This window comes from Opisthocomus hoazin, chromosome 8, assembly GCF_030867145.1.
Source record: "Opisthocomus hoazin isolate bOpiHoa1 chromosome 8, bOpiHoa1.hap1, whole genome shotgun sequence".
In the NCBI taxonomy this organism is placed as follows: domain Eukaryota; kingdom Metazoa; phylum Chordata; class Aves; order Opisthocomiformes; family Opisthocomidae; genus Opisthocomus; species Opisthocomus hoazin.
This window is the reverse complement of record NC_134421.1, coordinates 3,556,062-3,576,328: the sequence shown is the minus strand read 5'-3', so window position 1 is coordinate 3,576,328 and position 20,267 is coordinate 3,556,062. Positions and strand designations below refer to the sequence as shown.

Genomic DNA, 20,267 nt, shown 5'->3' with positions numbered 1-20,267 from the left:
AGGTGCAGGACCCTGCATTTGGCTTTGTTGAACCTCATCAGGTTCCTCTCTGCCCAGCTTTCCAGATGGCTCTGCATTAAGTCGCCGTGGAAGCTGGGAGTAAATATCCTCTCCGCAGCTCTGCGGCTCCCCGCGAAGCCTTAATCCGTTGCGCCGTGAATGTTGTGACAGCGGAACAGGCGAGCGCGTCCCCCTCAGACACGCACGCCTCCGTAGATAACCTGGAATTCTCAGAATAAATCACGCCAAAGCTCGGAAGCGTCAGAAACCAGGTGGCCTCTGCGGCCTGAATTCTGCCCCTTGCACGGACGCAGCGATATATGGCCCGTAATTACCATGGCAGGTGATCACGTACAGGGAGTGGGAAGGCTCACTAGCTTCATGTTACTCTTAATGAGCAGCTGTTCGATATTTTATTTAACCTCACTGCTCAGTCTGTGCCCCCAGGCCTTATTTACTGCGCGTGGCCCAGGCTGTGCTCTGGAGGCAGGATTACTCATTTCCTCTTGGGCTTGTTCCCCATGCTCGTTACTCGGGGCTCTCCCTACTCTCCGTAGTTAGGTAATTTATTTCTGCGAGGTCTCTGTGAGGTGAAACGTTGTCCCCGCGGAGGAAAAGGGGTGTTGAGGCACAAAATGCTGGAGTTCGGAAGAAGCTATGAAGTGTAGGTGGCCACGTGGAGACTGCCAAGCCCTGCTTTCCTCCACCCCTGCAGCAGCAGATGAGGGATGCTGTGCATCGGGCGTTGCTCCCATGGACTGCGGCCGCAACCAGTGGCCCCAGTCTGGGGCTGTGGGGGTGGATGACGAGGTCCTTGTAACTGCATAGCTCCAGCAGACATCTGCAAACCTTTTGAAAACTGGTTTTTTTTTTTCTCCTCCAAGTTTCAGGTCTAGCTGTTCCATAGCATGGGATGCTAAAGCTTCCTTAAAAGTTTGCCAAATGCAAATACAGACAAAGCGAAAGAGTACCGTCTTTCACTGTTTTCCATTAATCTGGTCAGTGAAACCTTCTCTCTGTAAGGGAAGTGGAAAAATTTCAGCAGAACTATAAGCAAAAGTCTTCTTCTGGTTTAGGCTTCTTTAATGATGCAGGCACTCCGCAAAATTCACCCAGGATATATAAGGGTTACTGAAAGATGTGCTAGTTTAATTTCCCCTTTAAGTGACTTTCAAATATTTGAATATTATCAATGTCAGCTGCAGAGACCTAGAAATATGGTGTATGACTTGAAAGAAGAACCTTATTGAATGGGAACTGTGTTTTGAATAAGCTGTCAGTGAGGAGTCTCCTGCAAGTATAGGAAATGAGTCCTCCGCAGTTATACCTGGTTTTATTATTAATTGAAATTATTAATTAGAACCATTGATTGTGAGGTCACAGAGCAATAAAACCATTACAGAGTCCCGAGGCCTTCTGCCCAAAGCGAATGCCATGAGTAAGTCCAGCAATAATTTCCCTGCTTTTACTTGTGGATTGTTCATCCTCTTGTGACTTGAAGAAGTGGCGAGGAAAAAAGATAGGTAGTGCAATTTCCTCAGAAAATAGCAATTTCCTGCAGGCTTTTAACACCTTCTGATGTTCAGCCACAGCAGACGACTACCTGGTCGTGCGGCTCCTGCCTCGCACACCCATCCTAGTGACCGTGGCAGGGGCTGTCCTGCGCCCACGGGCTGCTGCCCGGGGCTGTGGGCTGCGGACGCCCACCCTAACGCCGCGCGCTTCCTGGAGGGGTCTGGCCAGAAGGTTTGGCATCTTCATCCCGCAGGATGACGAGGGGACCCCATTTTTCGGTTTTGGGTTCTTCCCTTTGTCCAAGCAGTAGTGTCGGAAATGGCTAAAAGTTACAAACGTGTTTTTCTGTCTGCTGGTGGCCCGGAGCCTGTCTCAGCTGTGGGGGTGTGGGTGATGCCAGGCAGTGTGCAGTAGGCTGGATGGGCGGCATCGCTGCGGAGCTTTGGGGAAGGGAGCACAGGCTGGTTCCCTCTCGCCGGGATGTGAGAGAAAGGGGCTCAAGTGAGGTGACCTTGCTGGTGACAAACTGCTGCTGAGGGTAAGAAGGGGGGAAACAGGCGGATGCGGCTCAGTGGAGCAGTGCTGGGATTGCCTTGATCGGTGCTGCGCAGCGTGTTTCCCCCTACCTTAAAGGCGATGAATCCGAAATATGGCTCCTTACAGCCAGAAAAATACTCTGAAGAGGAATGTCTCATGCACCAGGGAATTAGTCTGTAACTCGATATAATTGCCCTTTTCTCTCCTTGATGCTTTATTCTGAAGCCAGAGCTTATGTGGAAAAGCCACCACCACGTTGTATAGAAGTTTGGCTTCTTTGTCCCTTTTACAAATCTTCTTCCTGCTCTTTCTGCTTGGTGTCGTAGCTCGGTCACAACGTGGTGGTCTTTTCCTTGTATTCCACGATCGCTGCAGCGGTGCTAATATCAGAAATCCAGCATTTTTGCTGACCGTTTTCACAGCACTCCTGTGATGCTGGTTCCCCGGGATTTACTCCGACGCACTTGAACAGCCCCTTCTTCCCAGCTCCTGCGGTTTCGTCAGCCATCTCACACTACTGATGGCTCTTTTCAGGCCCTGGTTTCTGGATTCAAGTGACTGTGTGTGTGTGTGTGTGCAATAATATGAGCCTTACACTAAGAAAAAGAAACTTTTTAACCCCCTTTGCTTCAGAGGAGAGCCGACTCAGGCATAACCAGGCTGGAAAACTGAGCCATAAAAGAACCAGCCTTAAAACCCCTGGAGTTCAACCGAGACATCCTCACAGGCATAACTTTTTCTAATATAATAAAAATCTCATACATTTTTTAAGCCGATCTCCTGAATTTTGTGAGGTTGATGAATGTTTCACAAAGGTCTGGGAGCGGCGTTATGAAGTGTTAATGAGAATTAAGCCTTGATGAACTTCCAGCACTTCTCCCAAGAAGAGGAGGGGCTGTGAGGGAGAAAGCTCTGGCGCAGAGAGCTGCTGCCACCCTCCCCGATTTGTGACTGCGCCTGATGCGCACACTTTATTAGAGAAATCATCCCAGGCTCTGTGCTGAGCCTGAGGCATGTGGGGTCAGGGTGTTAGGTGCCAAAAAAAGCAAGGCAGCCATGATAAAAATGCTGGAAGTGCTCAATATTGGTGAGCGTGAACGTTTTGACGTGGGACACTGCTAATCCAGTTTAACACAGCCCTTCCGTGCTTTAAAGATTGGGTTTATGGTCACTGAATAAAATTAAGAAAACTGACATACATGCACACAAAGCCACATTCCTTGGCTGAGAGTTAAAATCAGAGGAAAATAAATTAATACAGAAAGCTTTGAAAATATGCTTGTGTCTCAGTGACGCAGATGCTTTCTCAAAAATTGCTCTTCATTTTAGTCAACTCTGATGATTGCTACACTTTTCCTGACCCCGCAGCGTAATGATGTCACATAAATATATCCAAAATACCCAAACTTAAGCACTTTCAAAAAATGTGTTTCTGTGTTTTATCTTTTCTGCTGGCTGACCTTTATCATGTAAATGTGAAAGCATTTAACCATGGCAAACCCTGTGCTTTCATCAAGTCATACTCTTCCAATGCGATTAATTCCAGGTCTCCAGTTCTGAAAAAGGAGGTGAGAAAGGAGTCCACATGTTTAAGCAGCTACAGAGCAAAAGCTGCGGTCACGGACACCCTTTAAATCCAGAGAAAGCCCTGGAGGCTCCAGGATTTGCAGGACTTGAGGAGAGGAGAGTCCATAGCTGGCAATGGACCGACCTCTTACTCCAGTGTGGGTTCAGTTACCGAGCAGATCTGCCTTGGTGGCTCTAGGCCTTCCTCAGCGGAGACCTGGATGGCTGCTTTTGCTTGGGAGCATCATCAGGAGGCTGTGGAGTTTGTTGCCATAGAGCTGTGCCGCTCCACGGAAGGGGAAGAATTGAAAAAGGCATCTTTGGTGCTGGAGGCTTGCCTGACACCTCTCTGCACCGTGCTTGCCTCTGCTGGTCACGGCCTCCTTCCATAAATACACCCAACAGCAAAGCTCTGAGGTTAGGCAGGGAGGAAGACCGTGATAACGCGGGCTAACGAGCGTGCAGGCAGTGGGCATGCACTGGCTGGCTGGAGGCAAATGGAGGCCTTATGAAGTTCCTGGCTGATCCAGACGAGACACCTTATTTTCATTTCAGGACTGGGCTGCCCGTAGCTCAGGCTAGATGGAGCCCAGCCAGCGGGACACCTTCTGTAGGCAGGGTGTTCCCAAAGAAAAGATCCGTGTGTTCCGGAAATGCTCAGCGCCAACAAACCTCCCTGAAATCTGTGCAAAATGTACGGGCTTAGTGCATGTGGCCATCGGTGCGGTGGCACGTCCTGTCGGTCCCGGTGAGCTGCATCTCGTGCATTGACGACGCTTAGTTTGAAGCTGTCAGATTTTCCTCACTCTTTCATTGCCCCCCATCCTCCTCCAGCTCCCCTCAACCCCCTGCGCAAGCTCCCCATCCCCCAGCCAAGCTTTTGTTCCTTATATTTTTCCCCATGCTTAGGGCGGGAACAGCGGAGCTCCAGAGGGGAGAAGTTGGCCAGCGAGATGCTCATTAAACAAATCAATTAAAATCTGTCAGCTCCCAGATGACAGATGTTTCTCAGCAGAACCAACACAACCCCTGTCGCTGTGTGTTTCCAGGCTGGGTGCGTGCCCAGCCGGGGCTCGCTGACACTGCACAGGACCCACCTTTTCCAGCTTATTTTTGTCCCACAGGTAGCTCCAATTGCGAATGTATGGGGGAAAGCTGTCTGAATTGCTCCGGGGTGCCAGACAGCAGCTGTGTCACATACATGCCAGGGGGTGAAATTTGGGCGTCCCGGCAGGCAGGGTGGGCTGGCACCCTGAGCTCCCGGCGCAGGGAGGGGGCTGTCACGAAATGCAGGTAGGCGGCAAATGGCGCTGACGCCCTTTCTGCCATGGCTAAGAGATCTCCTTCTCTTTTAAGGAACGGCTGAAGGAAGCAGAGGAGGTCTACAAGGCTGGCATAGAGAATTGTCCAGAGAGCTCCGATCTGCACAACAACTACGGTGTTTTCTTAGTAGATACCGGTAAGTGAGAAGCAGCAAGGGATTCACCTCTCTACCTTATTTACTTTGATTTATTTTATTCAACAGTACACATCTGAAAGGGTGTCAAAGACTTCCAGAGCAATAGATGTGCCTCCGCTGTGGCTTGGAAATAAATTTCCCTGTGCTGCTGAGATGGCACAGCGTACTGAAATTTGTGATCAATGCAGGCACTGTGTGGCAGTGGCATTCAGCCCGGCTTTTTCCTTCAATGCTTCTCACCATCTTCACACGGGCAGTTGTCCTCTTCAGTTTCAGCCGGGCAGCACCCCTTCTCCAGGAGAGCTTGGCTCCATCAGCCCAAATCCCTGGCACACGAGTGGATTGTTAGGGTCTGCGGAGCACTTGCAGCACCGCTTGGTGACAAAGCAGCTCTGTGACTATCGAGGCGGGGTGCCACCACTAGGAAAATAAACACGGCTTTTAAACCACCATCATCTGTGAGAACGATACCGGAGATACTGTGGGGTGAACTGATTTCTCAGGAGCTCCCTAATGACATCCGGAGCCTTTCTTTTCTGGGCTCCTGGTTCCCATCCAACTTCCCAGGGCTCCGGCACTTCCTGGCGTCCACATAACAACAACAACAACAAAAAAATGCTGCTGTGGTTGCCGGCTTTATTGACAGCTTTATGAGCAAGGCTAAGTTTGACAAATGACTGGTGGAAACCAATCTACTGTCTCACTCCGGTCCCTCCAGAACAGAGCTGAGACTCAGTGGTGAAATATCGTAGGCTTAAAGTACGTGGTTGCTGCCCATCCTGCCCCTTTCACACTGTGCCTGGCTCCGGTGGTGCTTGGATAGAGAGGGTGATGGTGTCCGTCAGTCCTGCCTCCAAGCTGACGCTCGGCCGTCGCTCGTCTGTCGCACCAGCGCGAAATAAACACAAAGGCAAAATGAGTATTTGTAATCGAAAAAGGCGGCGCGGCATGAGTGACGAGAGGTTGAGGTTCTGAATTTGTGCCCTGGCAAAATTAAAGCTTGCGAATAATAAAAATTCCTCAGTGATTTCACTCTGAGGCTGTACTCATCTCTGCTTCCCAACCCAGATACGCTGCGCTATTCCTGCCAAAAGCTGTGGTTCAAACACAGTGCAGCGCGCTTTCTGTTTTTTTACACTTACGTATTCTGCCAAAGTCAAAACTCATTTTTCCTGGTTTACTCCTGCACTTCCCTCCACACAAACAACAGGAAGAAAACCCCGCTGACTTTTGGTACTTCAGGCGTGATGTGCAAATAACCCTCCTGGAGCCACGCCAAGGCGTGAAGGACGTGGCTGGTGGCGAGCTCTGCCCCGGCGCGCGCCGGGAGATGCCGTGAAGCGCCGCGCCAAGTCACTGGCAGGATTTTGTGCAACGAGCCTCCAGCAAGGGTCGACTCTGGGGAGCCGTAGCTCCAGGCAGCTCTGCAGTGGTCGTAGACGCTCCGTGCGTCTCGCTTAACGATGCGCGGTACCCTGTGTGCTGAGCAGCGGAGGCACTGCCTGGCTTAGGGACCGAGGCGCGTGCCCAGCGGCTTCTCAGGATGCGATTTTCCAAAACATCTGCCTGCTCAGCGGTGGGAGGAGATCAAGGCTGCCGCTGGGTGTTTTGGAAAAGTCCTCCTCTGAAAGATCTGTTGTTGGCCGTGGATGAAACTGAAGTGCTTCAAAAACTCCCTGCAGACATCCCTCCTGTAAAGGAGATGCTGAGAAGTGTCAGTGCTACTTCTCTATCGCACAGACAGTCTCAGGAAAACCCAACTAGATCTGAAAAGCTCTGAAGCTAAAATTTCCACAGCAGCATATGTTCAGTGCCCCAACACGCGCAGGCTGTTTTCAAGTTCTGCTTTCCAGCTAGAAATGGAATTAAATACACTGTGAAGTGATTTGGCTTAAAAAATGCCGATGCTCAGAAGCTTTGTTGGTGGAGAAAGCTCCGTGAGCGTTGCTTTTCATCAGGAGATTGTCTGGTCTAGAGCGTGCAAACCAATTAAACGAGCTCCGGGGTTAAAAATATGATATTTGCATTGCTGAAGTGCTGGAACCTGTGCCCCGTTAGTTTATTTAGCAGAAAGCACTGCCAGATCCCTCTTGAGGAAAGCCATGATTTACGTAAAGAAACCCACACAATTTGGGCTGGTGGCCTGGCACCTTTCTTTTCGTGCGGTGCCGTGTTTTGCAGCGGCACTGGGTGACGTCAGGCCCTGCCTGCGCCCTCCAGAACCGGCACCTGCACAACCTCCGGTCCGGGATTGATTGCCCCGAGGGTGGGCAGCTCCCAGTCCCGCAGAGCCACGCGCGGAGCAGGGCCAGCGCCGCGGGGGTGGAGGGAATAGTGACCGCTGGGAAGGAGTGGAAACCGTTGGCAGCGCTGGTGGGGTTGTGGGGAATACCAAGTGGCTTGTTCTCCATGTCTCCGTTGCCCGTCTCTCCAGTGAGCCAGGGTGTGGGACCTGTGCCCCAGCCTCTCTCTGGGGTGGGCTCTGTCCTTAGCATGAGGGTTGTGGCCCCCCCAGCATGATCGGAGGAGTCTTCTGGTGACTGTACCCTCCACTTGCAAAATCCCACCTCTAGAAAATCTGTTTCTCAGGATCGTCTCTGGATAGTGGGTCTTAAATCTTAGTCTGGACAGCAATTTTCATCTCAAAAGGCTGAGGTGGGATCTCGTTCTCAGAATGGTTGCCGCGCATAGAGCAGCAGATGAAAGAAAACGCAGAGCATTGCTGCTGTTACAAATTGAGACAGAGGAAGTTCCAGCTGAACATGAGGAAGAACTTCTTCCCTCTGAGGGTGACGGAGCCCTGGCACAGGCTGCCCAGGGAGGTTGTGGAGTCTCCTTCTCTGGAGATATTCAAGCCCTGCCTGGACAAGGTCCTGTGCAGCCTGCTCTGGGTGACCCTGCTTCGGCAGGGGGGTTGGACTGGATGACCCACAGAGGTCCCTTCCAACCCCAAACATTCTGTGATTCTGTGCTGAATTTGCAAAAGGATTTTTCTGAGGCTCCCGTTTAACAGTTGTTCTGCTCTCCAGGGGCTCCCGAGCGAGCTGTGTCCCACTACAGGCAGGCCATCCACCTGAGCCCTGCTCACCACGTGGCCATGGTGAACCTGGGCAGGCTTCACCGCTCCCTGGGGCAGAACAAAGAGGCCGAAGCGTGGTACAAGCGGTAAGAATTTGGGATAGGAGACAGAGGTTTCCTTCCTTCGCCTGTACGGCTTGTCTCTGCTAAAGAGCTTCTGATATGTGAGTCTGTCGGTGCCTATTTGGGTTTTCCTCCCTTCCTTCTCCATCCTTTTGAAACCACATCTACCTGTGCTTATTTGGCTATTTCTGGGGAGTGCTTGGAGAGGCAGGATGGACTCGGGTGGTGTTGGCTTCCCTGGACTGTTCCCAAGCCCCCAGGATGGACACGCTGCTGCTTTTGGCTGGGGAGTTACTCTAACGAGAAATTTGAAGGTTTCTTGGTGGCATGAGCAGCTTGTTAGCACGACTCCCACCCTGCTTGAAGCTGGTCTCTGGGTGCTACACCAGTAACAGCCATAACTGTTGCACAGCCCAGCACCAAAACCTTGGCACCGTCAGGAACTCCAGCCCTTCCCAGAACGAAGGCTCTGACACCGACTGTGCAGCAGGGTGGGCTTGGGGGGGGGGGGGTTTTGGTGCCTTTTTGGCATCCAAATTTGTGCTCCCGCTCCCCAGGTTCTGCCACCGTCAGCCATCCCCACCCCTGCTGCAGGCGGCCAGAGGGGTTGCTGCGGTGGGCACTCTCCTACCTCCCTGGGACCTTAAATTTGTGCTCCCTGGGATGGGTTGAGCGTGCCATGCGGAGCTTCTCTGCTCCATCCCAGCGCCAGCCACGTGTCGCTCTTCGGCTTTGATCCCCACACCACCTGGAAGCATCTCTTGTTCCCCAACTCCAGGGCCCTGAAGGTCTCCCGGAAGGCTGAAGTCCTGTCCCCGCTGGGGGCTCTGTATTACAACACAGGGCGGTATGAAGAAGCCTTGCAGGTTTACAGGGAAGCGGCGTCGCTGCAGCCTTCGAACAAAGAGGTCCGACTGGCGCTGGTGAGTGTGGGGCGAGCGCGGCCAGGGCAGGGCCACAAACGTGGAGCACCAGGTGCTGGGCGCAGGATCGTTTGTGAAGGAGATCTGAGATTTTGAAGATCGTAACCCTTTATCATGTGGCTCCGTAGGCTCAGGTTTTAGCAATGATGGGGCGGACGAAGGAAGCTGAGAAGATGACGAACCATATACTCAGCGAGGATGTGGAATGTCTGGAGTGCTACCGCCTTCTGTCAGCCATCTACAGCAAGCAGGAGCACTATGCCAAGGTACCGTGGCCACGGGGTACCCTTGTCCCGAGGGCTGACACGCATCTTTCAGGTTGAGTTTTACATTCCACCTCTCCAGAGACATCGCGTGCATTAGCACACATCCCGTAGATTTCTATTTTTTCACTAAAACTTTCGGTTTGTCTAGGTACCGGGACTGAAGCTAAGCAGTGTGGTTTACTTATCACTTACTGCTCCTGCTGCTGTCAGCCCCACTGCCCACCAGCCGCAGGCATCTAAAAAACTCTTGCCATAACATGTCTTAGCAGTGTGGGGCAAAGAAGGGAATCACAGAATCACAGAATAGTAGGGGTTGGAAGGGACCTCTGTGGGTCACCCAGTCCAACCCCCTGCCGAAGCAGGGTCACCCAGAGCAGGCTGCACAGGACCTTGTCCAGGTGGGGCTTGAATATCTCCAGAGAAGGAGACTCCACAGCCTCCCTGGGCAGCCTGTGCCAGGGCTCCGTCACCCTCAGAGGGAAGAAGTTCTTCCTCCTGTTCAGCTGGAACTTCCTCTGCTTCAGTTTGTGCCCATTGCCCCTTGTCCTGTCACTGGGCACCACTGAAAAGAGCTTGGCCCCATCCTCCTGACGCCCACCCTTCAGATATTTATAAGCATTTATTAGGTCCCCTCGCAGCCTTCTCTTCTCCAGGCTGAACAAGCCCAGCTCCCTCAGCCTCTCCTCGTAGGGGAGATGCTCCAGTCCCCTCATCATCCTCGTAGCCCTCCGCTGGACTCTCTCCAGTAGCTCCTCATCTTTCTTGAACTGGGGAGCCCAGAACTGGACACAGTACTCCAGATGGGGCCTCACCAGGGAAGTGTAGAGGGGAAGGAGAACCTCCCTCGTCCTGCTGGCCACACTCTTCTTGATGCACCCCAGGATTCCATTGGCTTTCTTGGCAGCCAGGGCACACTGCTGGCTCATGGTTAACTGTGCTTGAAGGCCCTAGTGGTGAGGAGAGCGTGAGAAGCGGAAAGGCGCAGAACACGGTAACGCAATGTTCTCTTGCTTTTTCACAGGCACTTGGAGCTATAGAAAAAGCTCTGCAGCTAAAACCAAAGGATCCAAAAGTCTTATCAGAGCTCTTTTTCACTAAAGGGAACCAGCTAAGAGAACAGAATCTTCTTGACAAGGCTTTTGAGGTAAGACTGCTCTAAGCCCCATGGGCAGTTTTACAGGTGAAAAGACAGAGTTAGCTCATTGTGTCTAATACTCCCTGGTGCACGCAACCTGGCTGTTGGCCTTGGGAGCTCAGCAGTTCACCAGTGGAACAGCTAAAGCTATGGGGCAGCTAACTTTGCCAGACTTTGTTGCAACTTTTTTTCCTCATTGCTGGGTGGAAATACAGCTCCCTGCTCTCAGAGGTGGATTACAGAGTCGTGGTGGGACTGTGGAGGAACCTAGGCCTTTTCTCACTGACCAGACCCTTGGTCCATCCAGCCCCAGCCCCTCTTGCTGGCGATGGCCAACTCCAGGTGGCTCAGATGGAAGTTTGGGGACCTGTGAGAGCCAACCATGTCATTATATCTCACATCATTACTTAACAGCTGAGAGATTGGCTTATCCTTTGGAGCAGGGGGCTGGATGGTTCAGAAATTATGTTGATGCTGAATAACAGCACAGAAATAAAATTATGTTATTGGGATAGTTCTGAATATTCACAGCATCTCTAGAGAGCTTTAATCACGATTTGAATCCTTTCCTCTTGTGACATGATAAAAACGGGGCTGTTTGAGAGTCACAGAATCACAGAATCACAGAATAGTAGGGGTTGGAAGGGACCTCTGTGGGTCATCTAGTCCAACCCCCCTGCCGAAGCAGGGTCACCTACAGTAGGCTGCACAGGACCTTGTCCAGGCGGGTCTTGAATATCTCCAGAGAAGGAGACTCCACAACCTCCCTGGGCAGCCTGTTCCAGTGCTCCGTCACCCTCAGAGGGAAGAAGTTCTTCCTCATGTTCAGCTGGAGCTTCCTCTGCTTCAGTTTGTGCTCATTGCCCCTTGTCCTGTCACTGGGCACCATTGAAAAGAGCTTGGCCCCATCCTCCTGACACCCACCCTTCAGATATTTGTAGGCATTTCTAAGGTCCCCTCTCAGCCTTCTCTTCTTCAGGCTGAACAAGCCCAGTTCCCTCAGCCTCTCCTCGTAGGGGAGATGTTCCAGTCCCCTCACCATCCTCGTAGCCCTCCGCTGGACTCTCTCCAGTAGCTCTTCATCTTTCTTGAACTGGGGAGCCCAGAACTGGACACAGTACTCCAGATGAGGCCTCACCAGGGCAGTGTAGAGGGGAAGGAGAACCTCCCTCGTCCTGCTGGCAGAAGCAATGGGGAGGGGTAGCACTGCCCTCAGGTCCTGGTGAAACCTCCACGCAGGTGGCTGTACCGTAGTCTGCTGCCAGCTCTGAATTAAAGCCTTGCAGATAAGGAGCATCACAGTCCACACATGGCTTGTGGTTGGCAGGTGCCTGCCCAGGGAAATGACCCTGACCTGCAGGAGACCCCAGTCGTGCAGGGTGGCAGGGAGAGGGTCACAGGGGTTGGTGAGGCTCCTTGTGCGGTGCCGTGGGCAGGGAAAACCTGCGAGATGAGCTCAGCCATGAAGCAGTATGTTATGTTGTCTCTGCTGTAAAGAAACTGAAATTCAGCGTGTGCATTGTACGTGAGAAGAATTCAAAATTGTATTTTAGATGGATTCTGAAGGAGAAAAAACTTAATTTCTCTTTCCTTTCCAGCACTGGTTTTGTTTGCAGAGTCAGACTCTTAACCTAAAAATGTTTCATATTTATGTAGAGCTATAAACGGGCTGTGGAGCTCAACCCAGACCAAGCACAGGCCTGGATGAATATGGGAGGCATTGAGCACATCAAGGTATGACAATTTTGTGTTTCCTTAAGCTGTCATCTGCAGAGACTACTACTACTCAGGCCAGAAAGCTGAATTTGTTTCAGACTGCCAAGAGCCACATGTTTGTGAACAGAGAATGACCCTGACATGTTTTGTCTGAAAAAGAGGAAAGTCTGTCTACCCCAGCTAGAATTTCCCAGCCGGCTTGCTTGTGAATATGTATCCTGTAATGTAAATCCCATATTCGTAAGAGGGCAGGCTGCAAGGAACAACCTGCTCATCTCTCAAATTTTCCCGCTTCAGTTGTTGACCTACCTCGGAAAAATGTCATCCCGAGTCGAGTTTTAAGATTCCTCTCTACCTAATTAATTTAATAAAGAAGTCTAATGCAGAATACTGGCATAAAATTATGGAAAAAGACAGCCCATCCTGTGGTTGTTTGTCTTTTTGAATACTTTAGCATATCATTATGATTTGGGTCTTAAGGAGTCACATTGTGTGATATCCTCAAGCTATCCTACTGCTGAGTAAAATTTAACTCTTCTGGTACAACATAACGGAAAAATGTAAATCTACTTCTTACACGTGTATTTGATCAAATTTAGGCTAACGTCACTCGGTGATCCATCTCTTAATGAGGACGTATTCCCGTTACCTAACAATATCAGCTTTTATAAGCTCTTTTTGCTTTGTGCTGCGGTCTTTACCATTCCCAAGGGAAGAACTTTCTGCGTCAGGGAATGCGAATGAGATCTGTCGCTCGTTTTCTTTGTAGGGGAGCTACGTCACTGCCCGTGGCTACTATGAGAAAGCCTTACAGCTGGTTCCAAACAGCAAGTTGTTGAAGGAGAATCTGGCCAAACTGGATCGCTTGGAGAAACGGTTTCAGGAAGTCCAGGAGAAAGACCAGACATAGCATTCAGTCACCAGTGGAAAGAAACTCACGCCCCTTGGAGAAGAGTACGGTGGAAGCCCATTGCTCAAAGCGATGGTGGAGGAACTTGGATAGGACTCAGAATTACGGAAGGCAAATTTTAAATGCATGCTTACGTTTGACCAAAGTTGCAGGAGAAACTCAGCTCATGTGGGATGTGCTGGAGAATGGATGAAAACCTTCCTTTGATCAAGATTTATGTTTAGGCTGAACCCATTTTAATCACACCAGGAGTGTGGGTGGGACATGTACCTTCAATGTCTTGATTGTCACTGGGGAAACCGTGGAGACAAAGCACTCATCCACTGCGGCAGGGGTGAAGTAGCACCTCCTGTTACTCATCACAGGCTCGCCTCATCCATGTGAAGTACCACTGATGGGCTTCATTGCAAGTGCTGCCAGGTCCTTCTGAGCCATTTCCTGGTCATAATGGTCACATAAAGGGTTTCAAGGGGTTAATGCTGAGGAGATGGTGACCACTTTTACAGCTCTAAATGTGACTTGAAAATTATTCTAAAGAAAGGGAAAACAGTGTCTGAATATCACCCTAGAAGGATGATTCTACAAGTAGGACAAATGATCCTTGAGGGACGACCTCAGCTGAATGTTTTACTCATAAGATGGTAGTCATTTTGTAATAATTCAGGTTCATGATGTCGGGACTGTCAAATATCACATGGCTTTACTCTTTGCCCTCTCCCTCTAGGCCAAATAATTATTACTCTGAAAAAACTGGAAGCACCCAAAGGCATTGGGCAGCTCTAGGATTACTTGTCCTGTCCAGTCCCCAGTAAAAAAAAAACCAAACAATCAACCAGTCTGATCAATATAGCAGGTAAAGTCACAGAGAGGTTAGGGATGGTTTCGTAGCCTGGAAAGTTACTAAGGAGGCTTTTTTATGGGTGTGCAAGGGCAAAGCCCATTTATCAGGGTGATAACAGTGACAAAACACTTTGTCAAAGTGTTCTCACCCCCTCCCCCAAAAGATACAGAAAATGACCTGTAGCTGAGCAGTCATAAATCTATATTTTTAAATACTGAAGTGGGAAAACAAATTCTCTTCAGAATGGGGGCTTTTATTTTTGAGCTTTATTTATTTAACTTATAATAATCAAATAATTAATATATTTTCTCTGTTTTATACGAATCGGGCAGTATCCTTCACAGCTGGTCACATGGCTGCACGTTGTGACTTGTGTTGTCTGAGGTTCGAAAAACGCAGGACCGCTGAGGCATGCTTGAAGAATTCCCCCAAAGGATGTGTCTAAAGCAAATGTGCTGCAGAGCACGTGGGACCAAACTGCCACTGCAGTGACAGCACTTCTGCTGCGTCCCTCAGGGCTTGTATCGGTTCATGGAGGGCATTGGTGGCATCACGCTCGGTGCCACTGCCTTTGGGTTTGGGCATCAGGGTATGTCATCAGTTTGTTCCTCTTGCAGCAGGAAACTGCCATAAAAGTTGTTATGTTTGAGCTTGATGGTGGCCAGTCCCTGCAGAAGAGCAGCCCACGGTTTGGCATTCTTAGTAAAGGACAGTTCAGGTGAGGTATGCGACGCCTTGAGACCCATCTGTCAGGAAAAGCCTGTGTGGCAGTGACCCATGTGGCGCTTGGGTTTCGTTGGTGCTGGCCATGGCGCCTCGTCAAGCTCCAAATTTGCTCAGCGTGCTGTGCGCTGGTGGCTCCGCTGGCTTCGCCTGAAAAGCTGAGTGTCTGGCCACTACTGCTGGTCAAACGTTACAAAAAATTACCGACAAATTATTAACGAGACTCCAACTGTGTTTGGAGGTCGGAGTCCAGGTTGGTGCAGATGTCTGCCCCGGCGGGGCTTGTGGACCTACTAGAGCCATGGCTGTGCGCCCACCGAGATGAGGCTGGACTTGGGAGGTACTGGTCCCCACTGGCCAAGGAGACCGGCCAGTGCCTACAGCTGGGCAAAGGTGGGAGGGAGAGACCATCGTGGGGAGAAGGTGGTGACACGTCTTTGGTCTCTCTCCCTTCGAACCAGCTTCCCAAGGGAGCAGCTGGGTCCAAAATAAGCAAGTCTTTTGCTGGTGCATTTTCCTTCTCCGCGCAGCCCAAGCAGCCTACTTTGCTTTCCGGGGCTGAGGGCAGGTTTGAGGTCCTGGGGCTGGGTCAGGAACCCTTCCTTGCCTTTTCACATGACTTTTATGGCTGTGGACTTGCTGACCTGACGTTTCGGCAGGTGCCCAGCGCAGGCGCTCTGCTTGATGCCGTGCACGGAGTAGCGTTGCACAGCCCTGGCACTGCCGGGGTGGCCGGGAGGAGATGGGGTCGTGCCAGCAGAGTCCCGTGGGATGGGGAAACCAGAGCTTAAATGGCCTCTGAGAGCAGTTGGTTCCCCACCACGCATTGCAAAGCTGGTAGGTGGTTCCTTACTGAGGTATTCAGAGGTACCTGGACCATGAAGCTCTCTGCCCCTCCCCAAAGCAAGCCTGCCTTCGGGGCACCTTCAGCGAAGCCCCACATGCCCAGGCTGGCTGCCTGCCCGCAGCCCCCGACCGGTGCCCTGCAAAGCCCCCACGCAGCAGGCGTCTGCAGGGTGCTCCGATGGCTGCCCAAAGCGTGGGGGATAGGGGTGGGGGGAGATACGTCTCATTTAAAAATGTGTATCAGCTATAAACTTCGTCTCATAAAGATATATTAAATAAATACTATATATTCTACGAGCCACGCAGCAGCGTGGCTTTAAATTGTGGCCAATGAAACATATTTTTTGAAATATAAAAGAAGTTGTATTTTTTATAGCAGTGCTTTGTGAGGGGAATGACTTGGTTTTGTGTTTTTAGCTTCAGCTGAAATCTTAGTTTGTCTTTCCTGAGAGACCTGGTAGAAATGATTGTCTCGTTCTTGTCCTACAACCTGATCAAAGCCATCTTGACCTCCTCAAAGCAGTGCACATGTAGAAGTATAACATAGCTTTGGGTGCCCCCCTCCCAGACCCTGGAGAAGGATTGCCATTTTTGCGACACTGTCTCACTTGCAGAGTGATGTAGAAAGATGAGACCATCCTCCCGGCGAGGGAGGCCGTTTGGCTGGAAGGCATGGCGTATGTTCATCCACTTGCCTGCGTGTCCTGGTGGACGACAGGTTGACCATGAGCCAGCAGCGTGCCCTGGCTGCCAAGAAGGCCAATGGGATCCTGGGGTGCCTCAAGAGGAGTGTGGCCAGCAGGTCGAGGGAGGGTCTCCTCCCCCTCTGCTCTGCCCTGGTGAGGCCCCATCTGGAGTACTGTGTCCAGTTCTGGGCTCCCCAGTTCAAGAAAGATGAGGAGCTACTGGAGAGAGTCCAGCACGGGGCTACGAGGATGAGAAGGGGACTGGAGCATCTCTGCTACGAGGAGAGGCTGAGGGAGCTGGGCTTGTTCAGCCTGGAGAAGAGAAGGCTGAGAGGGGACCTTAGAAATGCTTCTAAATATCTGCAGGGTGGGTGTCAGGAGGATGGGGCCAAGCTCTTTTCAGTGGTGCCCAGCGACAGGACAAGGGGCAACGGGCACAAACTGAAGCAGAGGAAGTTCCAGATGAAGATGAGGAAGAACTTCTTCCCTCTGAGGGTGACGGAGCCCTGGCCCAGGCTGCCCAGGGAGGCTGTGGAGTCTCCTTCTCTGGAGATATTCCAGACCCGCCTGGACAAGGTCCTGTGCAGCCTGCTGTGGGTGACCCTGCTTCGGCAGGGGGGTTGGACCGGGTGACCCACAGAGGTCCCTTCCAACCCCGACCATGCTGTGATGCTGTGATTCTGTAATTACGCAGGTAACATACCCACAGAGTTTAATCCCAGTTGCACCAGGTTATGTTTAGATGCCAAAAGGCCGATTCTCCACATTTTGGAGCCGGGCTGACGGTAGCTAGAGAGAGAGGAGGGCTCAGCAATGAACCCAGCTTTCCTGAACCAGCGCTTCATACCCCATCTACACAGGGTGACGGTCTGTAAACTGGCCGGGTACTTGGAGAACGATTCAGGCCATGAGCTACCGAAGCAGCTAAACCCTTGTGAACTTCTGAGCCGATTCCCTGTGTTGTTGGCAATCCAGGCTGAAATGCTGTGTTTGTTCAGGACATTAATCTTGTGAAAGGTTTATTGCAGGCGAAGAAGAATGGACTACGATATGAAATGGGTTCCCTCCACCAAAACGGAATGCTATTGTGGAAGATAAATAGAGCGACTTACCTTGTGATAAACTGGATATTATTCTAATTAATCATAGGAAATGGCCTCTGCGTCTAGCATTGCACAGCTTCTAAAATGATGCGTTCTAAATACGTTGTTTTCTGCCAACTCGGCGTGGTTAGCAGAGATTACAAATTAATGAATGGCTGAAGCTCTGTCTGGCGAGGGAGAGTTCGCTCCCTCTGCGAGCTGCGTTGGCTAAACCTCAGTGCTCACCAATATTAAAGAATTAACGCAAAGCCGGTTAGACGGGGCTCTTCTGTACTCACTGTGCGTCTGAATCCTAAATGAAAAACACAACAATTGTGTTGCTTTTTCCTTTTCCCATGAATACTTTTTTCAACTGAAGGATTTCGTTTTATTTTCTTGCTCATTTGAAGTCCAGCATTCTTTGCTTCCATTCCCGTTCCATCCCCTGGGATAAATGGTGCATTAGGGGGGGGGCTTTCTCTCTCTCCTGGACTCCTCAAATAGATTTTCCTACAAATGTGCAGGCAACTTGTTTTGGCCAAACAGCGAGTGAGTGCAGCAGTGCAAATGGCCTTCGTTCCAGAGATCTCAGCGAGGATGGGGGGGGTGTGCGTGCACGCGCATGGGTGGAAGAAGTCTAAAAGTCAAAAAAATCCAAAATAAAGAGCTGAACTTGCAGGGGAGGCTGGACACCCCTAAAATTATCTCAAGAAAGCTTTTCAACAGTTACACAAACCAGGCCAAATATAGTGTACAATATTTGGTAAAGGAGGATTATTGTAATTCTAATTTTAATAATTAGGCCATTTGGAATGTAATTGTAGGATCTTTTGCCCCACTTGTCCTCCAGCTCGGTGAAACAGTTGGTGTGCGCTTCAGTCTCCTCAATCTGTCTGTGATGAAGTTGACCAAGTGCTCAATTTCTAGCTTTCGTATATGTAATTATGCACAATCTTTGGAAAAAAAATAGCCCTGAGAGGGTTTTTTTCCCCCCAACATTCAGTCTCTTGCCAGCAGTTTCAAAATGCACCATTTTGCTTTCATGTAGATTAAAACCCAGCGGCAAAAAAATATTGAAAAAAAAGAAAAAAAGAAAAAAAAAGTGCTTGGCATTCACTAGTGTTTCAGTGTGGCAAAGCTGCTTCAGGTAATCTCGACAACTTTGTGCAAAAGCTCATTGCCATGTCTGTACTGACTTGCTGAAAGTTTTTTCTCCTGGAAAATACTCCCAGTGGGATCCTCTGTAAAAGTTAGGGCTTCTACAGCTGTGTTCCTGTAGAAATCTCTGCCTGAAGCGGGTGTCGCGCTGCCTGGTCCTCTCATGCGGGAGCTGCTGGCGTTGCCTGTTGTTCATATGGTTCTTATTTCTGTATCTAAGGTGGGGTTTTTTTTTAATCAGTTGTGCATCTCTATTTTAAAAAAGCAAGAATACAGCCCATGGATTAGAAATCTTTTAAAAATCAGTTTGCACTTAGCAAGCAGCTGGATGTATGTCAGCGGTACAGGAACTTGCAAAGTCTTTGCTTTGTTCACTGTGGGGTTTATGGCTAGATTTCACATAAAGGAGTTATGCTCAAAGTCTTTGCAAAAGAAAATGTATGTAAATGTCTATTTTATATAAAAAGTAAGAAAATTAAGTGCCGTGTCTGGTTTTGTTTTCTTGGCTATAGGGTCAGTCTGTTCCTTAGGACCAACCATGAAGAAGTTCTTCTGGAGGTGGAAGGGCCAAACTTTCTTCCTCCACTTGACTTAAACATTTTACAGCCCAAGGAGCCCCAGTTACTGGTCATGGAGGAGCAGCTATGCGGCACATATATTTGAGTCTGGCCATATAAACGTATTGGAGCAGGTATTTTTTGGAGCCTGAAAGTGAGAAAGGATGAGGGCTGATACTTACACGGTCTTGATGATTGGACATGTTATACTGACATAAGCTCTTCATGTCAGGCTTTATATGTATATATACATATATGTCAGGAATGTGTCAAGTCTACAGCATGCAAAGAGAAGAACAGAACAGAAATTAGAAAGAAACTAGCTTTATTCTAATTCCCTCCTTCCTGGCAGACATTCCCAGATGTTCCTGCCTGCTCCCGGGGCCTGGGTTTACTCAGGGGATCGTGACGGTGATAAAACACCTCTCCTGAAAATGGACCAGAAGGAGACTCAGAAGCCCTGAACACAAGCCATAGTGTGTCCTGCCATCTTGGTGTGTGCAAACCCCTCTGAAGCGTGAAAGGGAACGGCACGCTTGCTCTGCAGTCAGCCCATACACCCTGAAGTTCTCCCCGATCCCAAGAGTGGAGGGTTTCTCAATGGCGCCTGCTACCCAACGCCCCCCTGCCCAGCTACTCGTTTGTACTGACGAAGAAACAAGGCGTACGGCCAGGCCATGGCCCGGGTCCGGCCCCGTGGAGCAGCGGGCAGGTTTTGCCCTTCCAGCAGAACAAGGAATACAGCATGGTGGTCTTGTCTCCCTCCATTGCCCGCGGATATGGTTGGACTTCGGCGTTGTTACTGTCGCAGGAGAGAGAGGGGCCTTTCCGCTTGCCTACCCCAGGCCCCACAGCTCCCGAGGTGGGCTGGAGGTTCTGCTCTGCGGGGGTGACAACGGGGCCCCGCGTGCCTGCAAGCACCGCAGCACCCGGCGGGCACCGCGGATCCTTGCCCAAGACCAAAAGGCAGCTCCATGCTTTACAGAATCACAGAATGTTCAGGGTTGGAAGGGACCTCTGTGGGTCACCCAGTCCAACCCCCCTGCCAAAGCAGGGTCACCCAGAGCAGGCTGCACAGGACCTTGTCCAGGCGCGTCTTGAATATCTCCAGAGAAGGAGACTCCACAACCTCCCTGGGCAGCCTGTGCCAGGGCTCCATCACCCTCAGAGAGAAGAAGTTCTTCCTCATGTTCAGCTGGAGCTTCC

General features: G+C 50.6%; 1 protein-coding gene across 1 annotated transcript in view; it reads left to right on the top strand.

Annotated features, from left to right (window-relative positions):
- TMTC1 (transmembrane O-mannosyltransferase targeting cadherins 1) overlaps positions 1 to 18,983 on the top strand; it is a 163,444-nt gene extending 144,461 nt beyond the window's left edge. The window contains 7 exon segments of the mRNA XM_075428669.1: positions 4,975 to 5,077; positions 8,107 to 8,242; positions 8,997 to 9,141; positions 9,270 to 9,407; positions 10,429 to 10,551; positions 12,199 to 12,276; positions 13,028 to 18,983. Of these exon segments, the coding sequence (XP_075284784.1) occupies positions 4,975 to 5,077; positions 8,107 to 8,242; positions 8,997 to 9,141; positions 9,270 to 9,407; positions 10,429 to 10,551; positions 12,199 to 12,276; positions 13,028 to 13,168 (864 nt within the window). The 3' untranslated portion in view covers positions 13,169 to 18,983.
- The last annotated feature ends 1,284 nt before the right edge of the window (positions 18,984 to 20,267 follow it).